At 37.1% G+C, this 27,873-nt stretch overlaps 1 protein-coding gene across 6 annotated transcripts in view; it reads right to left on the reverse strand.

The window, feature by feature from the left end:
* The window catches only part of LRRC49 (leucine rich repeat containing 49), a 161,367-nt gene that overhangs the window by 60,803 nt on the left and 72,691 nt on the right, over positions 1-27,873 (reverse strand). For all 6 annotated transcript variants that reach the window (XM_055277921.2, XM_055277917.2, XM_055277920.2 and 3 more), the window contains 3 exons: positions 27,117-27,264; positions 7,398-7,481; positions 3,315-3,478 (listed from right to left, as the gene is read on the reverse strand). In XM_055277921.2, the coding sequence (XP_055133896.1) occupies positions 3,315-3,478; positions 7,398-7,481; positions 27,117-27,264 (396 nt within the window). The remainder of the gene's footprint in view (positions 1-3,314; positions 3,479-7,397; positions 7,482-27,116; positions 27,265-27,873) is intronic.

Raw genomic sequence — 27,873 nt, forward strand, 5'->3', positions numbered from 1 at the left:
ATTGAAGGACTAACTTTTAAAACCTTATTACAATTTTAGAATATTAAATTCCATATTACTTGGATAAACTTGAAACTGAAAAATAATTTTTAAAAAAGAAATTAGAAATAGAACTGACATGTATTATTTCATAAATCTAAAGCCCAATGCTATAAAGTTTTAACATTATAAAATGTTATAGTTCTAACCAAGTAAAATTATATTTTGCCATTTAAATAATATTAAATAGAGCTCTAGGGCTATATAAGAGTGGTATATTAGTTATATAAATTGTCACTTCATTAGAATTTTTATTCTTGACACTAGGCCAGGCAGTTCCAAGATGGCTGAATAGGAACAGCTCCAGTCTACAGCTTCCAGCGTGAGCGCAGAAGACAGGTGATTTCTGCATTTCCAACTGAGGTACTGGGTTCATCTTACTGGGGCTTGTCGGACAGTGGGTTCAGGACAGTGAGTGCAGCCCACCGAGAGTGAGCCAAAGCAGGGTGAGGCATCACCTCACCCAGGAAGGGCAAGGGGTCAGGGAATTCCCTTTCCCAGCCAAGGGAAGCTGTGACAGACAGCACCTGGAAAATCGGGTCACTCCCACCCTAATACTGCGCGTTTCCAACGGTCTTAGCAAATGGCACACCAGGAGATTATATCCAGCACCTGGCTAGGAGGGTTCCTACGTCCACGGAGCCTCGCTCATTGCTAGCACAGCAGTCTGAGATCGAACTGCAAGGTGGCAGCGAGGCTGGGGGAGGGGCACCCGCCATTGCTGAGGCTTGAGTAGGTAAACAAAGCAGCCAGGAAGCTCGAACTGGGTGGAACCCACCGCAGCTCAAGGAGGCCTGCCTGCCTCTGTAGACTCCACCTCTGTGGGCAGGGCATAGCTGAACAAAAGGTGGCAGAAACCTCTGCAGACTTAAATGTCCCTGACAGCTTTGAAGAGTAGAGGTTCTCCCAGTATGGAGTTTGAGATCTGAGAACAGACAGCCTCCTCAAGTGGGTCCCTGACCCCCAAGTAGCCTAACTGGGAGGCACCCCCCAGTAGGGGCAGAGTGACACCTCACATGGCCGGGTACCCCTCTGAGACGAAACCTCCAGAGGAATGATCAGACAGCAACATTTGCTGTTCAGCAATATTCACTGTTCTGCAGCCTCTGCTGCTGATACCCGGGCACACAGGGTCTGGAGTGAACCTCCAGCAAACTCCAACAGATCTGCAGCTGAGGGTCCTGACTGTTAGAAGGAAAACTAACAAACAGAAAGGACATCCACACCAAAACCCCATCTGTATGTCACCATCATCAAAGACCAAAGGTAGATAAAACCACAAAGATGGGGAAAAAACAGAGCAAAAAAGATGAAAATTCTAAAAATCAGAGTGCCTCTCCCCCTCCAAAGGAACGCAGCTCCTCACCAGCAACGGAACAAAGCTGGACAGAGAATGACTGACAAGTTGAGAGAAGAAGGCTTCAGATGATCAAACTTCTCCGAGCTGAAGGAGGAAGTTCGAACCCATTGCAAACAAGCTAAAAACCTTGAGAAAAGATTAGACAAATGGTTAACTAGAATAACCAGTGTAGAGAAGTCCTTAAATGACCTGATGGAGCTGAAAACCATGGCACGAGAACTATGTGATGAATGCACAAGCTTCAGCAGCTGATTCGATCAACTGGAAGAAAGGGTATCAGTGATTGAATTTTTATTCTTGCTTTATTTTTGTAGCTGAAAGAGCTGACGAGGTCTACATGTGGATCCCAAGTGAGCTGAAGGAAATACACTGATATAAGTTAATTCTATAACTAAAATTTAAAGCCTAAATATATGTTAGACTCTAACTCCAGACAATTTCCAAAACATTATTCTCATGTCACTCAAATTACTTCCTTTACTATATATTTTTTACATATGAAAGGCTTAAAGAATTCCAGCTAAAAACCTGAAGTAAAAGCTATATTATATTTAGTTTTAAAAGGTGTTTCAGAGTTTAGTTAAGGTAATAAGACACACATGCTTCATCAAATTAAACAGAATTAAAATGTATTCTATCTTTGATTTTTAGGCTTTATTTTAAAATTATGTAAATATACTCGGCCCTCAGTATCAGTGGGTTCTGCAACCATAGATTAAACCAAATGGATCAAAAATATCCGAAAAAAATTCCACAAAGTTCCAAAAGCAAAACTTGAACTCGCCACATGCTGAGTACTATACCAAATCCACGCAAATGGAGTGATGTGTAGGCACTGTATTAAATACTATTTAAGTAATCCAGAGATGATTTCAAGTATATGGCAGGAAGAGTATAGGTTATATGCAAATACTATCCCATTTTATATAAGGGAATTGAGTATCTGCAGATTTGGGTATTTGCAGGGGTCCTGGAACCAATCCCCTGTGGATACTGAGGGACAGCTGTACAAATATATATTTAAATTATACATGCACTATAAAGATATAGATGCTTTATGTCCCTCTGAATTTACTTGATTCCAATATGCTTTTCTGAGAAGAAGAGAAACATGTGGAGTCTAGATAATGCACTCAGCATTGCTCATAAACCTAGGGATATATTATCATGTGATAAATGTATCATAGAAGAAAAGAGGTTGTGAGCCACTGGAATAGACAGATAGTATAGATCACAGCTGGAGTAACTTTCAGATTATATGCCCAATTGCTTACTACTAGTAGTTAAAGAGTAACGTTTTGTGCTGGCTGCTGAGGACACAGCAGGAGTCAAGTCAATCAAGCAGGATTCCTTTCCTCATGAAGCTTACATTCTAATGGGGAAGACACACATGAAACAACTATCTACCAACTTGGAGTTAGGGAAGGCTTTTTTGGAAGACGTGAAGTTTAAACTTCAGACCTCTATGGGTTTGCTGAAGTTAGCTAGGGCGGGATCAGAGAAATAGTGCAGGGAAGTGATTGGTGTCAGGGCAGAAAAACACTATTCCTATAAGAAAGGTTCTGAAGTAGGAAGTAACTGAACTGAAAGACAGACAGTGATGCTGCAATAACAGAAGAACATGGTTGATGGCATGAGATAAAAGAGATGAAGTGGGCAAAAGACATCATAGACTATATTAAGCAATCTAGACTTTTCCCTATAAAAAATATTAAATGCCCCGTGAAGCATGTTTTAATTCGGAGAATGTTATAGTAAGATTTACATTTTCAACTTTTCCATCTTAATTTCTAATTTCAGCAAGTTTACTTAAGAAAATTCTTTTAAAATAATTATATGTAAAATGGTTTCTAATTCCCACTCCAAATTCAATTATCTAAAGATGCTCGTATCTTGAAAAAATACCATTGCATACCCTGTTTCCTCTGGGAATGTGGAGAGGGTGCTTCCATCAATCTGACAGGGGTCCTGAGGAGAGTCAGAATCTTTTCTATCTTCATTTGTAGCAATATTGGCTACTCGTTGTTGTTGCAAGTCCCACTGTCGAGCTACGTTGTTAATTGTTAACCTTTTCTTCTCCTATGAAAAAGTTAATTGTGACAAAAGTTATATAATGCAATTTTTGTAGCAGAAGTGACATCTAAGGGGCATATTGTTTGTACCTTCTTATAATACTTTTAAAAGGAGCCTGTTCCTTATAAGTAGATACCCAATATATTCTAAAACAAGATTCAAGAGGCCTGTATTTACTCTCTGCATCCAAAATCTCAATAATTATCTAACACTCTAAAGGAAAAAAATACGCAAACAATTATTGCTCTTTATGAACTTAATTTTATTAAAAATAAATATACAACTAACTAGTGATTAAAAATTCAAAGTCTGAAATTTTAATTTCACATAAATTTTTACATACTTAATGTTATCTAAAGTTTTAAACAGAAATTTATATGCCTCTAACACAGTAAGAAAAAACTAATGATATTTTAGTTTTTCTACTCAATAATTAAGACTGGTAAGGTGAAATAATCTTGGAGGGGGGAAGGGAAGGAGTTGATCAATGTTCCAAGTTTCTCAGAATAAATTATAATGTCTGAAATTTAAAAATTATTCTCTAGACTATTAAAAGAAATTGTACTAGGTTGAAATGTCTCTAGATAACTAGTACCATTCCAGATGAGTAGGAAAGAAATTAATTCATTATAAGCAATGGATGCCTTAAGGTAGTGGTTCTCAAATTTCAGGGTGCCTCAAATCACCTGGAGCTTACAACAGATGGCTGATTTAGAGTTTTTGGAGTAGGGTTTGAGAATTTGAATTTCTAACAAGCTCCTAAGTATTCTAATATTGCTAGTTCATGGACCTCACTTTGAGAACCACTGACTTACAGCATTGGAGCTCAGTCCTCTCATAGAAATCCAGTTGTGAAAAAGCAGATCTAGACTACTGAAAGAAATTGTGCTCAATTGAAACGTTTCTATTCAATTTATATGTATTAATAGAAAAAAACAATCCCTATTCTGGTAAAGTTTCCATTATCAAAAGATAATATTTAATTACAGCTTGTCAATTAGATCAGAATGCTGAAAATAGAAACTTTCCTTTTCCTGTTTACTAAGACTACAATCCTGCATTGAAAAATCAGCTGAGTGTGATACTGACCCCTCTTCACCTGCTGGCCCTGGAGCCACAGAAGGCTAGTAGGAAGATTCTCTGTCCACTCCTTCAGTACATGTAGAATAATTCTTTTTAGTTGTACCTCTTTGCATATGTTTGCATAATTTTTGGTTATCTAAGATTTTAGCACATATGCATGGCATTAGATAGGAATAAAAAGTGATATGGCTTGCTTAATTAAAACTAAAGTTTTAAAAGTTCTATTTCTATTTTAAACATGTTTTCTGGGGCAGTGCAGTGGTGCATACTTGAAATCTGAACTACTTGGGAGGCTAATGCAAGAGGACTGCTTGAGCCCAGGAGTTGAAGGCTGTAGTGTGCTACAGTCACACCTGTAAACTGCATTCCAGCCTGGGCAACACAGCAAGACCCCATCTCTAAAAAAAATGTTTTGGGCCTGGCTTTCTTTTTTTCTGTTGTTTGGTGTTTCAAATTTGTGTGTACAATCCAGTAGGTTATATTTAATATGTATATACTTTGGAGACTTTCTGACATTCTATGTATGTGCTCCTTATATAAAGCAAGTAGAAATCTGCAATTCCTATTGTAAAAACATTTTTTCTCCATTCTATAATAAAAATGCTTCTTACCTTAAGGAATTCTATGTAAGTTACTTGCTGATGACTATGCCAATCCAATTTTTAATCTAAGCAACTCTGTTTTATTTTTTTTTACTCAGTATCGAGGCCACTTTGAAAGCGGCCAGGGCAGTGAGTTAATGGGTGATGGTTCTCATGTTGGCTTCATGCATTTGGATTTCTGGCTGGCAGGGGTAGGCGAAAGAAACACTCAGAATGAGATAGATATAGCAGTGCTTAGAAAAAGGGCATAAAATATCTTTAGACCACTGAGTATGTTAACCAATTTATAACAAGATAATCTTTGAAAATGCAAATGTTTTCCTATATTAGTGCCAAAGTTAAGCTTCTTTAATTTGGGTTATTAAAATCAGATCATTACCAGGTTGACAAAGAGAATGATTAATTTTACTGGGGCCAGGAAAAGGGAAGACACATTTTAAGACAGGAGTATAGCCTGTCTTAATGTCAGGTGGGGATTAATGGCTGGCCAGGAGGACACATAAGGGCTCTGGGCATCTGTGGAGGAAAAAAAAAAAAAAAGAAGAAGCAAAAGAAAGGTTAGAGAATGCTAGAGATTCTGCAAGGCATAATGGGGTACCCAAAGTAAAGTGTAAAGATCACAGAGGCATTTGGGATATCAGTGACAATTATGTTTCTAATAGCTAGGTGCCAATAAATGGCCAAGTCTGTGCTAAAGTGATAAATATTTTAGAAGGTGCCAAATTCCAGTTTCTGCCATTTAAGTCTATTTTTCATGGTCCAGGCAAAACCACACCAGTATATGCCATAAGTTTCACTTTCCTTCACTTCTAAGGTTACAAGGAAAATAAAAAAATAGAAAAGCAACAAGGCAGAAGACAGTATCTATACACTCTTCCTGTACCCAACCCATCCCATTTTCTTTTTTTTTTATTTTTTAGCATTCTTTTTTTTTTTAATTATACTTTAAGTTCTGGGATACATGTGCAGAACATGCAGGTTTGTTACATAGGTATACATGTGCCATGGTGGTTTGCTGTACCCATCAACCCGTCATCTACATTAGGTATTTCTCCTAATGCTATCCATCCCCTAGCCCCCCTACCCTCCAACAGGCCCCAGTGTGTGATGTTCCCCTCCCTGTGTCCATGTGTTCTCATTGTTCAACTCCCACTTATGAATGAGAACATGCAGTGTTTGGTTTTCTGTTCCTGTGTTAGTTTGCTGAGAATGTCCATCCCATTTTCTTAATGATCAATATGTAGAGTTGCATGAGCAACCCTCAGCAAATGCTGAGGGTCTGTTGTATCATGATTCCAAATCTGAGCTAGAGCTAGAACCTGGGTCTTCTGATTCCCCATGCTTTTCCTCTTACTAAAAATAAAAATACGAAGTAAACCTCGTAACTAAAGAGTCCTATTTAGTGACATTTTGTTTTGTCTCACTATATTTTCCAGGCTGGACTTAATTCCTGGACTCAAGTAATCCTCTGCCTTAGCCTCCCAAGTAGTTAAGACTTCAGGTACATACCACCTTGCCTGGCTAGTCATTTTTTTGAATTCTGAGTGCCACTTTAATTTTAAAAAGAAAAGCATCTATATAGAACATGAATGAGTAATGATAATCAGAGTGATGTCCTTAATTTTAGAACATAGCATGATGCATATTATGAACTATAAACTTAAAGCTGTCTTTACTTATACTTTGCAATGTTAATATAAAATATTTAAGAGTATTTTATTTAAGGAAATTAATATCTGCTAAATCATTTAAAACTAGTTTAAAACAAATTTTCATTCCTAAGTTCCACAAAATCTTTATCACTTCTATATCATAAACTTTTTAAATTTAAAAAGCTATCATTAAAAAAAACATGTAGCAAAGCTCATTAAAATATATCAGTAAAGATGACAGTCAATTATAGTATGTTCCAAAATGAAGTGAATAGGCCATGGGATACACAAGATGATGCACTGGTATGAAACAAAAGTGTTATAACTTCAATTATATTTATTTTTCATCTCTTCCTTTTAAACTAGCCTTTGCATTTATTTTATAATGTATATCACATTTTATTTCTTAAGTACAGGTTTATTTATAGATAATAACTTGTAAAAGTTTTAGGGGTGCGTACATTCTGTTGATAGGAATAAAAAACTTACAAAGTTTAGAAGCCACTTTTCCAGTAGACTAGCTAGCTGGCTTTGGGGTATGTGTGTCTACATGTGCACACACATCCATGTAGACATCAGAGAAAATACCTTAAGCAAAGATTGTTTATGACTTTCCCGCTTCTTCTCTTCCTCTTTTTTGGCTAAAACAGATGCCATACGCCTTTCTTCTTCCTAAAAGACATTTTCCAAAAAGTATTATGAAGAGTTTAACCATTTTTTAATGCTAAATATTATTGGTCCTATTAAGTACAGTTTTCTTCTTGAGAGGCATAGTATTTACTAGCAGAAAATATACTCTCAAAGCAAAAGTATGTTTCTCTTTATTTTCTTCTTTCCTCCTAATGCTAAAAATCTGTGCATTCCTAACACTATTCCCAACTCTGGAGGTGACGTGAACCTAGCTCATACAAGAAAGAAAAAAGAACGAGAAGAAAAGGAGAAGTATGTTTGCATCATTTTCCTTTTGTACTCTGTGCATCATGGTTCCACATAAGTTTAAACTTTCTATCATCAAGGTAAGAAGGATAAAAGTGATACATCTAACAATGTTGACTGGATCTGTGATAGAAAATCAGAACTTTTTGATGAAAAAACAAGGGTAAATATCTTTTAAAACTCCAATTATATTAATAAATTATTCCTCATTAATATAATTACTTTTGGTTTGTTTTTAAGTTGTGTTGCCCAGTCTCATTTTTTAAATTCTAAAAGCATGATGACCGTAGTTAATAATCCTGTATTGTAATCTTGGCATTTGCTAAGAGAATAGACCTTATATGTTTTAACTACAAAAAAAAAAGATAATTAGATGAAGTGATAGAAATGTTAACTAACTTGATTGTGGCAATCATTTTATAATATATATCAAATCACCACACTGTACACCTTAATTTTATATAGTTTTGTCAATCATACCTCAGCAAAGCTGGAAAAAGTAGAAATGACAAAATAACATTATAGACAGTTTAGAAAAATATTTAAAAATCAGTCATAATCCCAAACACCTAACTCAAATCTTACAATTTCTGTGTATCAGTTTATAATATTCACTATGAGCAATTTTTTTAAAGGTTATAATCTATATACACAATCTGGACCATTTTTCCCCCTGAAGACTGTCAGATTTTAAAAAATTATAACCATGTAACTTTTAATTTTCATTACCAAAAGATTTGTAGATACTCAAAATGATATGATAATTTGAGAAAACAATTTATTCATAAAAGACAAGCTTGAAAACATCTTCAGAGATAGGAAACCATAACAAGTAACTTAGCAGATTTGAAGAATAACTCTTTTAGAAACAAAAAATTATAAGAATTGAAATTTAAAATTCAACAAAGAGAGATTTAATAGCAGATTATACACAGCTGAAGAGAGAATCAGTCAACTGGAAAATAGAGGATGAGAATGTTTTCTATATGTTTTAGTATCACCCTACATACTTCTCTATCATAGCACTTAAACTGTTTCATTTTAGTTATTTCTGGTGCTATCCCTCTTGCCTCCCACGCCATAAAATAAGCTCTATGAATGTATGAACCATGTCTGTTCAGTAATTTATTAAAACTGAAACTGCTATATCAAATGGTAGACATATTTCTATCTTTTTGATATGTCTGCAAACTGCCCTCCATAAATGCAGTTCTAATTTATACTCCTACCAGATTTCAACATTTGATTTAAAACCTGATGATTATTCATAAAAGCTGTTCACCAAATATTCTTGTGTCTTCGCATATCCAAGACACATTGTGAGATAGCACTTCTAGCCCCCTTGAGGTTAGATGTGGCCATGTGACTTGCTTTGGTCAATGTCATATGGACAAAAGTGACATGTATTTACTTCTGGTTGGAAACTTTCAAGAAAGACAATGTATGATACAACTATTCTCTCTCTCACCTTGCTACAGCACCTGCAAAACTCCACAGGTGGGTACTTTGAAAGCCTGAGTACTAGAATGAGGACAACACAGAGCAAAGATCCCAAATCACACATCATAGGCAGACAGGTATTAGAAGCCTGAAATAAACTTTGTTGTTTTAATTCACTTAAGTTAGAGAAGCTGTTACTGCAGCACAATCTAGCCTATGCTGACCAGTATATATATTTTATATTAGAATTAAAGAAGGTCAAAGAGACTATGAAAATGTGTTCTAGAGGATGGGACATTATACATGCTCCTGAAAACAAAGAAAAAACCTAGATTAAATAATTATATTTAAAAATGCACAAACAGAAACCAACACAGAGTTTAAAAAGAAAACTAAGAAAGCATATACTAGATAACTCTAATTTTAGAAATAAGGAAATAAATGCTCCAAGACATTAGTAACTTGTATGAGGTCACATAGCTAGTGACAAGGCCAGGATCAGGACCAGAAGCCATGGCCTGCTAGAAACAAAATTCATTTTTTTTATAATAAAGATGTATTTAAATTAATTTTACTGATTTTAGATAGATAAAGAAGAGTTTAGAACTCAGAAGTGATCTGCCATATGATTTAGTTGTTTTAAAGGAAATGGAAATGTAATGTAATTTTAGTGAATTTAAAGTGTCTTTTACAATATGGAAAATAATAATAATAATAATTATTATTTTTTTAAGACAGAGTCTTACGTCTTGCTTGTTGCCCAGGCTTGGAGTGCCGTGGTGCAACGTCGGCTCACTGCAACCTCCGCCTCCTAGGTTCAAGCAATTCTCATGTCTTAGCCTCTCAAGAAGCTTGGATTACAGGCATGTGCCACCATGCCAGGCTAATTTTTGTATTTTTAGTAGAGACAGGGTTTTACCATGTTGGCCAGGCTGGTCTCAAACTCCTAGCCTCATGTGATCTGCCCACTTTAGCCTCCCAAAGTGCTGCAATTACAGGCGTGAGCCACCAATGCCCAGCTGGAAAATAATTATTCTTAACTTTTAAAAACTAAATAGAGGTAATGAGGAGAAATAAACTAAATTAAAAATGCAGAACTTTGAATCCTAGCTTCACAAAATATCTGGTTTAATAATTCTGTTAAATTATTTTATTCAGTAAATACTGATTTGGTACCTACAGAGTACAATCTATTTCAGAATAAAGTGTTTAAAAGAGCAAAATACACTGATGTTCAATTGTTGACTCATCTATAAAATGTGAACTAGAAATAGATTGCTTTTTCAAAGAGCCAGTTTCAAACAGTACTGGAAACTGTATGGATCACGTACTACACATACTTACGAGATGATTTCATCAGATTTTTGAAAAGAATTTGAGCTTCTATTAAAGGCAGTAGGGCTTAAAAGGAAAGCTAAACCTTGGAAAACTGGATTTACACCAAATCAATTCAAATATTGAATGTTTTAAGGAATTTATGTATCTGAGAGCTATATTTCAGCCCAAATAATTACAGAGTAACTAAACTTAGAAATAAAAATAAACCTCTAATTGTGAAGATAAGTTATAAATCTGTTGGTAAGAAAGAAAAACTAAAATTCTGGCATCTTCTTGATAATAGTCCAATTTCTGGGACAAAAGCCATATCCTTTATATAGCAAACAATAAAAATAAAAAAATTAAATAAGTGGGCGGGGGGATCTGGGATCTGGGACAAAAAACTACTTTTTTCCTCACTTCGTTTTGGCCATGAAGACACAATATAGAAATGATTTCAAGTCAAGTAAGCCATGCAGTGATTTAATAGGTGTTTGATAACCTAGATTATACTTTGTTAGCAGATATTAAGGCCTAAAACAATGCATGTATTACACAGGAAAAAGAATGATCCAAAATAAATAATAGTAGTCCTAATATAGGCAGCAATTTATTTTATGAAATTTTAAAAACCAAATGGCAAGGTGTGTTTTAACCACATACTTTAGTTATAAACATTATTTTCTTTGAACATATAAAATATTAAAACAGACTTTAAAATCACAGGGATTTTTCCCTCAAAGAGATGGTCAATAATTTTTACTCAAACAATCACTTTTAGCAAACAAAATTGATTTTTTTGCAGGGTCACAGCTAGTGTTAGAGTGAAGATTAGAAGCCATGTCACCTGACTTCTGGTCCAGGGATATTAGCTGTTAAATACTGGGGAGGGAAATAGCCAGAACAGTGTAGGTTATGTTGCTGTAACAACTTCAAAACTTTCACTGGCTTATGATTTTTAAAAAGTTTATTTCTTGATCACGCAAAGAACACTGCTACTGTCTTCAGTGTAGTGGCTAAGTATTCCTGAGTGCTATGATCTGATGGCATCCTCAACTTTATATAGGCTTCCACAGTGACTACCACATGGGAAGGAAGCATGAGAATCACGCTTTTAAATGCTTCTGCCTGGAAATGATATACATTATTTCTGCTCACATTTCATTGGCCAAACATCTTCCCACATGTCAAAAAGGAGGAGAACCAGAGAATATTGGTGAACATTAGTAATGTCTACCAAAACAGAAAACGTACACATGAGATGAGCTCCTTTTTTTTTAGGAAAGCAAATTGTAAACAAGTTCACACTAAGCCAATTAAATGTGAGCTGGAGGTGAAAACTTTAGACATTGTTTGTTTCTGAATTGTGTTATTGTTTTGTTTTGAGACAGGGTCTCATTCTGTCCCCCAGGTTTGAGTGGAGTGGCGAGATCTTGGCTCACTGCAGCTTTGACCTCCTGGGTTCAAGCGATCCTCCTGCCTCAGTCCCCCAAGTCTCTGGGACTACAGGCGTGTGCCTCCACACTCAGCTAAATTTTTTGTATTTTTTGTAGAGACAGGGTTTTGCCATGTTGGCCAGGCTGGTCTCAAACTCCTGACTCAAGTGATCTGCCCACCTTGGCCTCCCAAAGTGCTAGGATTACAGGCATGAGCCACCACGCCCAGCCCTGTTTCAGAATTGTGAGAATACTGCCTGCATTCACAAAATGCTGCCTTAGAAATAAAAAAGAAAATTCTGCCTCCCAGAATTTTCTATATAAGGGTCCTTGTTCTAGCCCCTCAACATGTGTCTGTTCTCTTTGTTTTTGAATAGTTGTGAAAACAGTGGAAGATCACTGGGATATCTTCCTTATGTCTTCTCCTTTGTCAACTAATCACATCAGATTCTTTGGAAATGCTCTACTTTGTTGTCTGCCCTCTAAAACTAGTGATAGTTCAGGTGTAATCTGACCATTGTAGAAAAAAATGGGATGGGACTGTCTCCATTTTCTGAATTCTCTTTTTCTATAAATGAATATTGTTTTAAGCCATATTAACTTTTAATAATCACATCTCATAATTAATTGAACTTGAATTTAGCAATTCCAAGTCACTTTAACACATGCTGCTAAGTCTAATCTTGTATAATACTGAATTTGTGCTAAGAATTATTTGGCTTGATTGTTGTTATGGAATAAAGTCCAGGATTTTCAATTCATCTATTTCTTTTATGTTGTTAAATTCTGCTTACTTTTCTACACTAGGCGTAAACAAACTTTTTCTGTAGAGGGTCAGATAGTATAGTAAATATTTTAGGCTTTGTGAGCTATATGTGATCTCTATCTCATATCCTTCTTTGTTGTTCTTTTTTTTTTTTTTACAATGCTTTGAAAATATAAAAACCATTATTAGCTTGAGAGCTATACAAAAAGCAGGCTGTCAGATGGATCTAGCCCATAGGCTGTAGTTTGCCAAACCCTGTTCTAGACTATGGAGGTACTTTTGGATTCTCATTTGATCAACCAATATATCAAGAATTCTAATTTCTCTAGTTTCTGTCATTCACATACTTCACCAGAATAACAAATATTTTCTTCCAGACATTAATAAAAATGTGAATAGAATGGGCTGGAGGAAAAAAGCCTCATGGCATGCCAGTACAGATTTTTGTAAAGGCTGGCATTAATCTATTACTTCATATTCTGTAAGTATACTTACAGAAAAAATCTATATAACCATGTCATACAATTTACTCAAAATGATGCCATAAAAGACTTTATCAAATGCTTTGCTTAAATACCAAAACACTGTCTATAGCACTCCTCTAACAAGGTCTATTTGTAATTTCTAAGGCAGGGAACTAATTTTTTTCTGGCATGAATTATTTTTTAGTGAGCTAATGCTGCCTCCTAGTGACCAATTCCTAAGTACTCACAAACCATCTTTTTATTTTATTTTATTTTATTTTATTTTTTATTTTTTTGAGACAGAGTCTCCTGTCGCCAGGCTGGAGTGCAGTGGCGCGATCTTGGCTCACTGCAACCTCCAACTCCCTGGTTCAAGTGATTCTCCTGCCTCAGCCTCCCAAGTAGCTGGGATTACAGGCACACACCACCATGCCCAGCTAATTTTTGTATTTTTAGTAGAGACGGGGTTTCACCATGTTGGCCAGGATGGTCTCAAACTCCTGACCTTGTGATCCGCCCACCTTGACCTCCCAAAGTACTGGGATTACAGGAGTGAGCCACCACGCTGGGCCACAAACCATCTTTTAATAATGCAATTTAAATTTATTTCAGAATCAACATCAAGTTGACTGTCACAATTTGTGGACTTTATATTTTTTACTTTTGAGATAAAAAAAAAAAAAACAGTGCCGCAAAGTCATTGTAGCCAGACTGCCTCTCTAGATTCCTCCTCTCTAAGCACAGCATCTCTGAAAGAAAGGCAGCAGCCCCACTCAGGGCTTATAGATAAAACTCCTATTTCCCTGGGACAGAGCACCTGGGGGAAGTGGCGGTTGTGGGCGCAGCTTCAGCAGACTTAAATGTTCCTGCCTGCCAGCTCTGAAGAGAGCAGGGGATCTCCCAGCAGAGTGCTCGAGCTCTGCTAAGGGACAGACTGCCTCCTCAAGTGGGTCCCTGACCTCCGTGCCTCCTGATGGGGAAACACCTCCCAGCAGGGGTTGACAGACACTTCATACAGGAGAGATCCGACTGGCATCTGGCGGGTGCCCCTCTGGGACGAAGCTTCCAGAGGAAAGAGCAGGCAGCAATGTTTTGCTGTTCTGCAGCCTCCGCTGGTGATACCCAGGCAAACAGGGTCTGGAGTGGACCCCCAGCAAACTCCAGCAGACCTGCAGAAGAGGGGCCTGACTGTTAGAAGGAAAACTAACAAACAGAAAGCAATAGCATCAACATCAACAAAAAGAACAACCACGCAAAAACTCCATCCAAAGGTCACCAACAGCAAAGACCAAAGGTAGATAAATCCACGAATATGAGGAAAAACCAGCAGAAAAAGGCTGAAAGTTCCAAAAACCAGAATGCCTCTTCTCCAAAGAATCACAATTCCTCACCAGCAAGGGAACAAAACTGGACGGAGAATGAGTTTGACGAATTGACAGAAGTAGGCTTCAGAATGTGAGTAGTAACAAACTCCTCCAGGCTAAAGGAGCATGTTCTAACCCAATGGAATGAAGCTAAGAACCTTGAAAAAAGGTTACAGGAACTGCTAACAAGAATAACCAGTTTAGAGAAGAACATAAATGACCTGATGGAGCTGAAAAACACAGCACAAGAATTTCGTGAAGCGTACACAAGTATCAATAGCTGAAATTGATCAAGCAGAAGAAAGGATATCAGAGATTGAAGATCAACTTAATGAAATGAAGCATGAAGACAAGATTAGAGAAAAAAGAATGAAAAGGAATGCACAAAGCAGCCAAGAAATATGGGACTATGTGAAAAGACCAAACCTACATTTGATTGCTGTACCTGAAAGTGACGGGGAGAATGGAAGCAAGTTGGAAAACACACTTCAGGATATTATCCAGGAGAACTTCCCCAACCTAGCAAGGCAGGCCAACATTCAAATTCAGGAAATGCGGAGAACACCACAAAGATACTCCTCGAGAAAATCAACCTCAAGACACATAGTCGTCAGATACACCAAGGCTGAACTGAAGGAAAAAATGTTAAGCGCAGCCAGAGAGAAAGGTGGTGTTATCTACAAAGAGGAGCCCATCAGACTAACATTGGATCTCTCTGCAGAAACCCTACAAGCCAGAAGAGAGTGGGGGCCAATATTCAACATTCTTAAAAAAAAGAATTTTCAACCCAGAATTTCATTTCCAGCCAAACTAAGCTTCATAAGTGAAGGAGAAATAAAATCCTTTACAGACAAGCAAATGTTGAGGTATTTTGTCACCACCAGGCCTGCCTTACAAGAGCTCCTGAAGGAAGCACTAAATATGGAAAGGAAAAAACAGTACCAGCCACTACAAAAACAAACCAAAATGTAAAGACCATCGACACTATGAAGAAACTGCATCAATTAATGGGCAAAAAACACCAGCTAGCATCATAATTACAGGATCAATTTCACACATAACAATATTAACCTTAAATGTAAATGGGCTAAATGCCCCAATTAAAAGAAACAGACTGGCAAATTGGGTAAAAAGTCAAGACCCATTGGTGTGGTGTATTCAGGAGACCTGTCTCACATGCAAAGACACACATAGGCTCAAAATAAAGTGATAGAGGAAGATTTACCAAGGAAATGGAAAGCAAAAAAAAAAAAAAAAAAGGAGGGGTTGCAATCCTAGTCTCTGACAAAACAGACTTTAAACCAACAAAGATCAAAAAAGACAAAGTAGGGCATTGCATAATAATAAACGGATCTAATGCAACAAGAAGAGCTAACCATCCTAAATATATATGCACCCAATATAGGAGGACCCAGATTCATAAAACAACTTCTTAGAGATCCACAAGGAGACTTAGACTCCCACACAATAGTGGGAGATTTTAACACCCCACTGTCAATATTAGACCAATCAACAAGACAGAAAATTAACACGGATATTCAGGACTTGAACTCAGCTCTGGACCATGTGGACCTAATAGACGTCTACAGAACTCTCCACCCCATATCAACAGAATAAACATCTTCTCAGCACCACATCGTACTTATTCTAAAATTGACCACATAATTGGAAGTAAAACATTCCTCAGCAAATGCAAAAGAATGGAAATCATAACAAACAGTCTCTCAGACCACAGTGCAATCAAATTAGAACTCAGGATTAAGAAACGAACTCAAAACCACAAAACTACATGGAAACTGAACAACCTGCTCCTGAATGAATACTGGGTAAATAACGAATTTAAGGGAGAAATAAAGAAGTTCTTTGAAACCAATGAGAACAAAGACAACGTACCAGAATCTCTGGGTGCCAAAGCAGTGTTTAGAGGGAAATTTATAGCACTAAATGGCCACAGGAGAAAGTGGGAAAGATCTAAAATTGACATCCTAACATCACAATTGAAAGAATTAGAGAAGCAAGAGCAAACAAATTCAAAAGCTAGTAGAAGACAAGAAATAACTAAGATCAGAGCAGAATTGAAGGGGATAGAGAACGAACAACCCTTCAAAAAATCAATGAATCCATGAGCTGGTTTTTTGAAAAGATCAACAAAATAGATAGACCACTAGCCAGACAAATAAAGAAGAAGAGAGAGAAGAATCAAATATACCAATAAAACATGATAAAGGGGAGATCACCACTGATCCCACAGAAACACAAACTACCATCAGAGAATACTATAAACACCTCTATGCAAATAAACTAGAAAATCTAGAAGAAACAGATAAATTCCTGGACACATATACCCTCCCAAGACTAAACTACAAAGAAGTTGAATCCCTGAATACACCAGTAACAAGTTCTGTAACTGAGACAGTAATTAATAGCCTACCAACCAAAAAAAGCCCAGGACCAGATGGATTCACAGCTGAATTCTACCAGAGGTACAAAGAGGAGCAGGTACTTTCCCTTCTGAAACTATTCCAAACAATAGAAAAAGAGGGACTCCTCCCTAACTCATTTTATGAGGCCAGCATCATCCTGATAATAAAACCTGGCAGAGACACACACACACACACACAAAGGAAATTTCAGGCCAGTATCCCTGATGAACATCGATGCGAAAATCCTCAATAAAATACTGGCAAACCGAATCCAGCAGCACATTAAAAAGCTTATCCACCACGATCAACTCAGCTTCATCCCTGGGATGCAAGGCTGGTTCAACATACGCAAATCAATAAATGTAATCCATCACATAAACAGAACCAATGACAAAAACCATATGATTATCTCAACAGATGCAGAAAAGGCCTTTGATAAAAATTCAACACCGCTTCATGCTGAAAAAACTCAACAAACTAGGTATTGATGGAACATATCTCAAAATAATAAGAGTTATTTATGACAAACCCATAGCCAATATCATACTGAATGTGCAAAAGCTGGACGCATTCCCTTTGAAAACTGGCAAAAGACAAGGATGCCCTCTCTCACCACTCCTATTCAACATACTATTGGAAGTTCTGGCCCAGGCAATCAGGCAAGAGAAAAAAATAAAGGGTATTCAGATAGGAAGAGAGGAGCCAAATTATCTCTGTTTGCAGATGACATGATTGTATATTTAGAAAACCCCATCGTCTCAGCCCAAAAACTCCTTAAGCTGATAAGCAACTTCAGCAAAGTCTCAGAATACAAAATCAATGTACAAAAATCACAAGCATTCCTATACACCAATAATAGAGAGCCAAATAATGAGCAAACTCCCATTCACAATTGCTACAAACAGAAGAAAATGTCTAGGCATACAACTTACAAGGGATGTGAAGGATCTCTTCAAGGAGAACTACAAACCACTGCTCAGGGATATGAGAGAGGATACAAATGGAAAAACATTCTATGCTCATGGATAGGAAGAATCAATATTGTGAAAATGGCCATACGGCCGGGCGCAGTGGCTCACGCTTGTAATCCCAGCACTTTGGGAGGCTGAGGCAGGCGGATCACGAGGTCAGATCGAGACCACAGTGAAACCCCAACTCTACTAAAAATACAAAAAATTAGCCGGGCGTGGTGGCGGGTGCCTGTAGTCCCAGCTACTCAGAGAGGCTGAGGCAGGAGAATGGTGTGAACCCGGGAGGCGGAGCTTGCAGTGAGCCGAGATTGCGCCACTGCACTCCAGCCTGGGCGACAGAGCAAGACTCTGTCTCAAAAAAAAAAAAAAAAAAAAAGAAAATGGCCATACTGCCCAAAGTAATTTATATATTTAATGCTATTCCCATCAAGCTACCATTGACTTTCTTCACAGAATTAGAAAAAACTACTTTAAATCCATATAGAACCAAAAAAGAGCCCATATAGCCAAGACAATCCTAAGAAAATGAACAAAACTGGAGGCATCATGCTACCTGACTTCAAACTATACTACAAGGCTACAGTAACCAAAACAACAAGGTACTGGTACCAAAACAGATATATAGACCAATGGAACAGAACAGAGGCCTCAGAAATAATGCCACACATCTACAACCATCTGATCTTTGACAAACCTGACAAAAACAAGCAATGGGTAAAGGATTCCCTATTTAATGAATGGTGTTGGGAAAACTGGCTACTAGCCATATGCAGAAAACTGAAACTGGACCCCTTCCTTACACCTTATACAAAAATTAACTCAAAATAGATTAAAGACTTAAACTTAAGACCTAAAACCATGAAAACCCTAGAAGAAAACCTAGGCAATACCATTCAGGACATAGGCATGGGCAAAGACTTCATGACTAAAACACCAAAAGCAATGGCAGCAAAAGCCAAAATTGACAAATGGGACCTAATCAAACTAAAGAGCTTCTTGCACAGCAAAAGAAACTATCATCAGAGTCAACAGGTAACCTACAGAATGGAAGAAAATTTTTGCAATCTACCTATCTGACAAAGGGCTAATATCCGGAATCTATGAGGAACGTAAACAAATTTACAAGAAAAAAACAACCCCATCAGAAAGTGGGGGAAGGACATGAACAGACACTTCTCAAAAGAAGACATTTGTGCAGCCAACAAACATGAAAAAAAAGCTCATCATCACTGGTCATTAGAGAAATGCAAATCAAACCACATTAGAGAAATGCAAATCATGCCAGTTAGCATGGTGATCATTAAAAAGTCAGGAAACAACAGACGCTGGAGAGAATGTGGAGAAATAGGAACGCTTTTACACTGTTGGTAGGAGTGTAAATTAGTTCAACCATTGTGGAAGACAGTGCAGCAATTCCTCAAGGATCTAGAACTAGAAATACCATTTGACCCAGCAATCCCATTACTGGGTATATACCCAAAGGATTATAAGTCATTCTACTATAAAGACACATGCATACATATGTTTATTGCAGCAGTATTCACAAAAGCAAAGACTTGGAACCAAAATGCCCATAAATCTTAGGCTGGATAAAGAAAATGTGGCACATACACACCATGGAATACTATGCAGCCATAAAAAAGAATGAGTTCATGTCCTTTGCAGGGACATGGATGAAGCTGGAAACCATCATTCTCAGCAAACTAACACAGTAACAGAAAACCAAACACTGCATGTTCTCATTCATAAGTGGGAGTTTAACAATGAGAACACATGGGCACAGGGACGGGAACATCACACACTGGGGCCTGTTGGGGTGTGGGGGCAAGGAGAGGGATAGCATTAGGAGAAATATGTAATGCAGATTACGGGTTGATAGGTGCAGCAAACCACCATGGCACCTGTATACCTATGTAACAAACCTGCACATTCTGCACATGTATCCCAGAACTTAAAGTATAATAAAAAATAAACAAATAAATAAATAAAGCAATATTGCAAAAAAAAAAAAAAGGTTAGTTCATCTTACCTTTCAGCTGCTCCATTATTCTATACCCCTACCTAGACACAACTCTCAATGGTTCAGCGATTTATTCAGTGCTCTAGATTAAGGACTGCCAAACTCTAGGCCACAGGCCAAAGTCAGCCACCTGTTTTTCTAAATAACATTCTCTTGGAACAGAGTCATGCTTATTCATATATGTATTGTCCATGCCTTTTTTCATACTACAATGGGAGAACTGAGTAGTTTCAATAGACAATATGCAGGCCCCAAAATATTTACTAAAATATTTACTATCAGGTCCTTTACAGATAAAATTTGCCAACGCTTGCTCTAGATGTGGGCCTGAGTTCCAACTTACTTATTTACCTATCCTAAGCTTCACTTTTATCTTATTAATCTTTATGCTAATCTTTACAAACTAAAACCCATTCTTCTTAAGAAAGATAAAGCAAAATAGGAGTTGAGGCCAGTGACAGATGGCATCATATTATCTCTTGCCATTCCTCTGGATCAGATACCCAGACTCTTACTCTGATTAATCTCCTTGCTTCTCATCTCATCACGCATCACATCTTCTCCGATCCACCTTCAAGGCTGAACCCAGAAAGACAGTCTTCTTAATAGGCAAATCCAATTTAACTACCTTAAACTCTTCAAGGGTTTCTCCTATTATGTTCAAGATAAAAATCTAAACTCCTTATTATGATATAAAATGCCCTAGCCCTTGCCTGTCCTTGCCTGTCAGACATACTTGTCTCTCTCTATGCCCCTCAGCCATGTACACTCAATGCTTAGCCATGTTAAACTCCTGTCAGCTGCTATATTCTCTCAGCTTCCTTCTGCATTTTGCATGCCTTTATTCTCCACAAATACATCCTCCTTCTTCTTTACCCCTCTTAAAGTCTTGAGTCAATTATTTTCTCCTTTGGAACTTTTCCGTTTTTCAGGTAGACTTGGGATTGCTTTGCTCTTTGATATCATTTTGCCCTGGGTGTGTGTTGACACAAACATATATCTCTATTGATCCATCTAGCAATCTTATCTCTCTGGATTGTCATTTTGCATTGTAATCTGGCTGCATGGTTGCCTCTGCAGACGATTGCAAGTAACTTTAGGGCGTGAACTGTGATTTTGATCTTTTCATCTCTAGTGTCTAATATATATCCTAGTACAGAAACTCCTGAGTTCAAGATACCTAATAGTCTCAGGGATTTTTTCACAGTGCCTCTAGGCCAAAAGAAATATGTGACAACTCTGTTTACTAAGTAGTTTGGTCGAAACAATTTAATAAGTATTCATGGTCTAGCAATTTAGTAGCAATTAAAAAATAGTATATGTAAATAGAAAGAAAAAATATTTTGTATCATTTTTAAATAACCACAACTACTTATCAATGGAATGTGTAGAACCAGGAGGACGTTATACAATTTCTCAAACAGAGAATCACATTGGACACTGCCATCCTCATTTCCTGTACGATACTGATTTTGGCAAGGTATTTATTTTTATTACAACTACCGAAAATTCAGCTTTTCAAAGATAGGATGTGATTGAAAGAAATATAGTGTGAGCTCATGTTGAAATGGTAAACTGTTGGAGCTACTAATTTGCTCACAGTCTCACAGATGTGAAATCTCACTGTGTTTCCCTTGGAAGTTAAAAATATTCACTTCCTATAAGTTCACTGCAGCATCCTCTGCATGCAGTTTAGGAACCACTGCCCCAGTGCACAGAAGTTCATTAAATATTTGTGTAATCCACCACAGTAAGAATGTTTATATGGTAATTTACATAAAAATTCAATTAAGATATTGTTTCTGAAAGAGAAAAAACAGTTACTGGCATCAGCAAACTTTTTCAGCCAGATAATATATATTTTGGGCTTGTAGGCCATATAGTATCCATAGCAACTACTTGACTCTGCCATTGCAGCATCAAAGCAAACATAGATAATACATAAATGAATGGGCATCGCTGTGTTCCAATACAACTTTATTTACAAAAACAGGTAGCCAGCTCATAGGCTGTTTGCTGACATTTGTTATCAAAAGTCCTTAAAAAAGGTACAGCTTCCACACTAAAGTTACTAAAAAGTTATAAACAAAAGACGAGACTAAATACCCTAAGTCCATATAGATATGAATGAATGAATAAATTTAAATTTTTATGAGGAATGGGATTACACAGGGAAAAAGAGAATCTTCACAAAGTAAAGCTTGACAGAAATCATCCTAAAGTAAGCATCCTCAATAAAGAGATAAATATGAAGAACATGTTGTAAGACATGCTGGTCTAAGATGCAATGAGAAAAATACAAAATCAGTACTATGATATTAATGCCAAAAACCTATAAGTAAAAATTAATCATGAGGAAACATAAAAAAATCTGAACTGAGGGTCATTCTACAAAAAAACTGACCTGTAATCTTCATAAATATCAGTCATGAAAATCAAAGAAATACTGAGAAATACTTGCAGAAAAATGATGACTTTAGAGATATGACAACAAAATTCATCTATAATGCAATGTATAATTTTAAACTGCATCTTTTTGCTATATGAACAATATTGATATAACTGGTAAAAGTTCAGTGTGGTGTGAGAATTAGATGCTAGTAATCTGTAGGTGCCAGGCAAGAAAGAAGAATGGTTTCAGCCTTTAAAGACTATATATTGTTTGGGTAGACAAGACTGACAAATAAATTCACTATGAGGAACATACCATATAATTATGTACTAATTTATACAAATGAGTTAGCTCTAAATCTTATCCCACTCATCTCAACCTCATTGGAAAGAGCAATTTAAGAAGTAGCAAAGGTGCTTAACTAAGAAAGACATGGAGATAAGGGTAAAGAGTCACCATAAACCTATGTCCTGAATGGTATTGCCTAGGTTTTCTTCTAGGGTTTTTATGGTTTTAGGTCTAACATGTAAGTCTTTAATCCATCTTGAATTAATTTTTGTATAAGGTGTAAGGAAGGGATCCAGTTTCAGCTTTCTACATATGGCTAGCCAGTTTTCCCAGCACCATTTATTAAATAGGGATCCTTTCCCCATTGCTTTTGTCAGGTTTGTCAAAGATCAGATAGTTGTAGATACATGGCATTATTTCTGAGGGCTCTGTTCTGGTCCATTGATCTATGCCTCTGTTGTGGTATCAGTACCATGCTGTTTTGGCTACTGTAGCCTTGTAGTATAGTTTGAAGTCAGGTAGCGTGATGCCTCCAGCTTTGTTCTTTTTGGCTTAGGATTGACTTGGCGATGCGAGCTCTTTTTTGGTTCCATATGAACTTTAAAGTAGTTTTTTCCAATTCTGTGAGGAAAGTCATTGGTAGCTTGATGGGGATGGCATTGAATCTATAAATTACCTTGGGCAGTATGGCCATTTTCACGATATTGATTCTTCCAACCCATGAGCATGGAATGTTCTTCCATTTGTTTGTATCCTCTTTGATTTCATTGAGCAGTGGTTTGTAGTTCTCCTTGAAGAGGTCCTTCAGGTCCCTTGTAAGTTGGATTCCTAGGTATTTTATTCTCTTTGAAGCAACTGTGAATAGGAGTTCACTCATGATTTGGCTCTGTTTGTCTGTTATTGGTGTACAAGAATGCTTGTGATTTTTGTACATTGATTTTGTATCCTGAGACTTTGCTGAAGTTGCTAATCAGCTTAAGGAGATTTTGAGCTGAGACAATGGGGTTTTCTAGATATACAATCATGTCATCTGCAAATGTGGACAGTTTGACTTCCTCTTTTCCTAATTGAATACCCTTTATTTCCTTCTCCTGCCTGATTGCCCTGGCCAGAACCTCCAACACTATGTTGAATAGGAGCGGTGAGAGAGGGCATCCCTGTCTTGTGCCAGTTTTCAAAGGGAATGCTTCCAGTTTTTGCCCATTCAGTATGATACTAGCTGTGGGTTTGTCATAGGTAGCTCTTATTATTTTGAGATATGTCCCATCAATACCTAATTTATTGAGAGTTTTTAGCATGAAGGGTTGTTGAATTTTGTCAAAGGCCTTTTCTGCATCTATTGAGATAATCATGTGGTTTTTGTCTTTGGTTCTGTTTATATGCTGGATTACATTTATTGATTTGCGTATGTTGAACCAGCCTTGCATCCCAGGGATGAAGCCCACTTGATCATGGTGGATAAGCTTTTTAATGTGCTGCTGGATTCGGTTTGCCAGTATTTTACTGAGGATTTTTGCATCAATGTTCATCAAGGATATTGGTCTGAAATTCTCTTTTTTGGTTGTGTCTCTGCCAGGCTTTGGTATCAGGATGATGCTGGCCTCATAAAATGTGTTAGGGAGGATTCTCTCTTTTTCTATTGATTGGAATAGTTTCAGAAGGAATGGTACCAGTTCCTCCTTGTACCTCTGGTAGAATTCGGCTGTGAATCCATCAGGTCCTGGGCTCTTTTTGGTTGGTAAGCTATTGATTATTGCCACAATTTCAGAGCCTGTTACTGGTCTATTCAGAGATTCAACTTCTTCCTGGTTTAGTCTTGGGAGGGTGTATTTGTCGAGGAATTTATCCATTTCTTCTAGATTTTCTAGTTTATTTGCGTAGAGGTGTTTGTAGTATTCTCTGATGGTAGATTGTATTTCTGTGGGATCGATCAGTGGTGATATCCCCTTTATCATTTTAACATCAAAAGCAATGGTAACAAAAGCCAAAATTGACAAATGGGATCTAATTAAACTAAAGAGCTTCTGCACAGCAAAAGAAACTACCATCAGAGTGAACAGGCAACCTACAAAATGGGAGAAAATTTTCACAACCTACTCATCTGACAAAGGGCTAATATCCAGAATCTACAATGAACTCAAACAAATTTACAAGAAAAAACAACCCCATCAAAAAGTGGGTGAAGGACATGAACAGACACTTCTCAAAAGGAGACATTTATGCAGCCAAAAAACACATGCAAAAATGCTCATCATCACTGGCCATCAGAGAAATGCAAATCAAAACCACAATGAGATATCATCTCACACCAGTTAAAATGGCGATCATTAAAAAGTCAGGAAACAACAGGTGCTGGAGAGGATGTGGAGAAATAGGAACACTTTTACACTGTTGGTGGGACTGTAAACTAGTTCAACCATTGTGGAAGTCAGTGTGGCGATTCCTCAGGGATCTAGAACTAGAAATACCATTTGACCCAGCCATCCCATTACTGGGTATATACCCAAAGGACTATAAATCATGCTGCTATAAAGACACATGCACACGTATGTTTATCGCGGCACTATTCACAATAGCAAAGACTTGGAACCAACCCAAATGTACAACAACAATAGACTGGATTAAGAAAATGTGGCACATATACACCATGGAATACTATGCAGCCATAAAAAATGATGAGTTCATGTCCTTTGTAGGGACATGGATGAAGCTGGAGACCATCATTCTCAGTAAACTATCGCAAGGACAAAAAAACAAACACTGCATGTTCTCACTCATAGGTGGGAACTGAACAATGAGAACACATGGACACAGGAAGGGGAACATCACACTCCGGGGACTGTTGTGGGGTGGGGGGAGGGGGGAGGGACAGCATTAGGAGATATACCTAATGCTAAATGATGAGTTAATGGGTGCAGCACACCAACATGGCACATGGATACATATGTAACAAACCTGCACATTGTGCACACGTACCCTAAAACTTAAAGTATAATAATAATAATAATAAAAATTATCATCTTTAGCAATGCTATAGGACAAGTTTGCTTTGCTAATGAGAATATGAATTGTAAGTCCATGAGGACTTGAAACTTTTACTTTACGGTTAATTAATTGGAGAGTATTCAATATTTGGAATATTTAGTTCTTTGTGTAATTATTTACTTCTTTCCTCTAATTGCCTGTCTTTTAAGGCACTTAACTTATGATTAATAACTTTATCAGGAAGTTTGAAGGAAAAAAACCGAAGCTGCAAATCAAATTATTAAATATGTTTATGTAATCTTTAAAAAAAAAAGAGTCACCACAAAAATATGAAACAGTGTTGACACTATAGAGCTGAATTAACTAAGAAGACAAAGAACCATAGCTCCACCATGGAATAGAGAGAGAGGCAGAACACTAGAAGACCTCTGGTATCCATCAATTCATCCACAGTTTTAGCTATTAGCTAGCCACCTTAGAGGTCCACAGTATTGCTGAGGCATAAATGTAAACTGCACACATTGTGATGCTAAAATACAAAGAAATAGGTCAGTTGGCAACTGCATAAACCTAGGTGATCATCAGAATTCACATGAAAATCAGCAGTCCAGAAGAGAGAAAATAGGTAGAGGCTTAGGATATTTTTCTAGGTCAGAGACTATCAAACTGAGATTATTAAAGTGTGTTTTCTCATAACAAATAAACCTGGTCAAAGAAACAAAGTTAAACAAGTTTATTTAATTACAGAACTTCTTGGATCCTATAATACGCTAATACACATTGTACACCTAAAAAGAGGGAGATATTATGCACAGCATTTCACTTAGATCAGAAACCATATTAAAACATCTAAGTCTAGAAAATATCTTAACATGGAGATACGATGAATAAAAAGAGGTAGCTACTTTGGGAGATACAACATCCATCAACAATAACAACTACATACAAATGCCTCCTAGGAGCCTCGCAGTCTAAGGTGTAGTACCTTATTTTCTAAGGTGTAGTACTTTATTTTATCTTCGCAACAACCCAATGACATAATTCTGATCCCCATTTTACTTTGAGGGAAATGAGGTATACAAAGGTTAAATAACAAAGGTTAAATACATTGCCAAAGGCCTATGGCCAGAAAGCAATCAAGCCAGAATTCAGACGCAGGCAATCTGGCTCCAGTGCCCATGCTCTTAACCACTATGCTACGTAACTTAAAGAAATTCTCACTCATTCATTTCAAAATAAATTATTAGTTGGATATTAAGCAAGAATGAAAAATAAACATGATGATTAATTTAAACAGAAGGCTAGGAATTTTAAAAGTCTTGCTCAATTAAACTTGGGATGGGGTCAGGCATTAAAAACTACATAATTGCAATTATGAAGTATACAATCATGATAACCCATAGTTCATTAAAATTAAGAAGCATTTCAAGCAAAGAATATGCATCCCAATTTCCTAATCCACACTAAGGACAACAACATGGTGAACACTTTGGAAGGATTCTCACCGTGATTCTCTTCATATCTAGCTGGCGCAGCTGCATCATATTCTGAAGGACAGTGTGTTTGTACCATGACTCTTGAGCTATGGGATTGCCATCAAAGGTGATGTCTGAGAGGGAAGAAGAGTCAGCAAGGCAGGAAACACTGTCAAAACTGCAGGAGAGACAGAAACCACTGGATTATTCTGAGGCCTTAAGATAATACTTTCATTTTTAATAGACTTTATTTTTAGCACAGTTTTAGATTTACAGAAAAATTGAGAAGATAGTACAGAGAGTTCCCATATACCCCACACCCAGTTTCCCCTATTGTTAACATCTTGTGTTAGTATAGTACATTTGTTACAATTAATTAACCAATGTAAACATATTCTTAGTAGCTAAAGCCTGTATTTTATCCAGGTTTTACATATTACATTTAGTTGTCATATCTCCTGAGGCTCCTCTTGGCTGTGACAATTTCTCAGACTTGGCTTGTTTTTGATGTCTTGACAGTTTCGAGGAATACTCATCAGTTATTTTGTAGGATGACCCCCTATTAGGATTTGTCTGATATTTTTCTCATGATTAGATGGGGGTTAAGATACCTACATTTTTTTTTTTTTTTTTTTTTGAGACCAGGTCTCACTGTGTCATCCAGGCTGGGTTTCAGTGGTACAATCATAGCTCATCCTAACCTCAAACTCTTGGGCTCCAGCAATCCTCCCACCTGAGCAACCCAAGTAGTTGGAACTACACGTATGTACCATCATGCCTGGCTAAT

This window comes from Symphalangus syndactylus, chromosome 5, assembly GCF_028878055.3.
Source record: "Symphalangus syndactylus isolate Jambi chromosome 5, NHGRI_mSymSyn1-v2.1_pri, whole genome shotgun sequence".
Lineage (NCBI taxonomy): Eukaryota > Metazoa > Chordata > Mammalia > Primates > Hylobatidae > Symphalangus > Symphalangus syndactylus.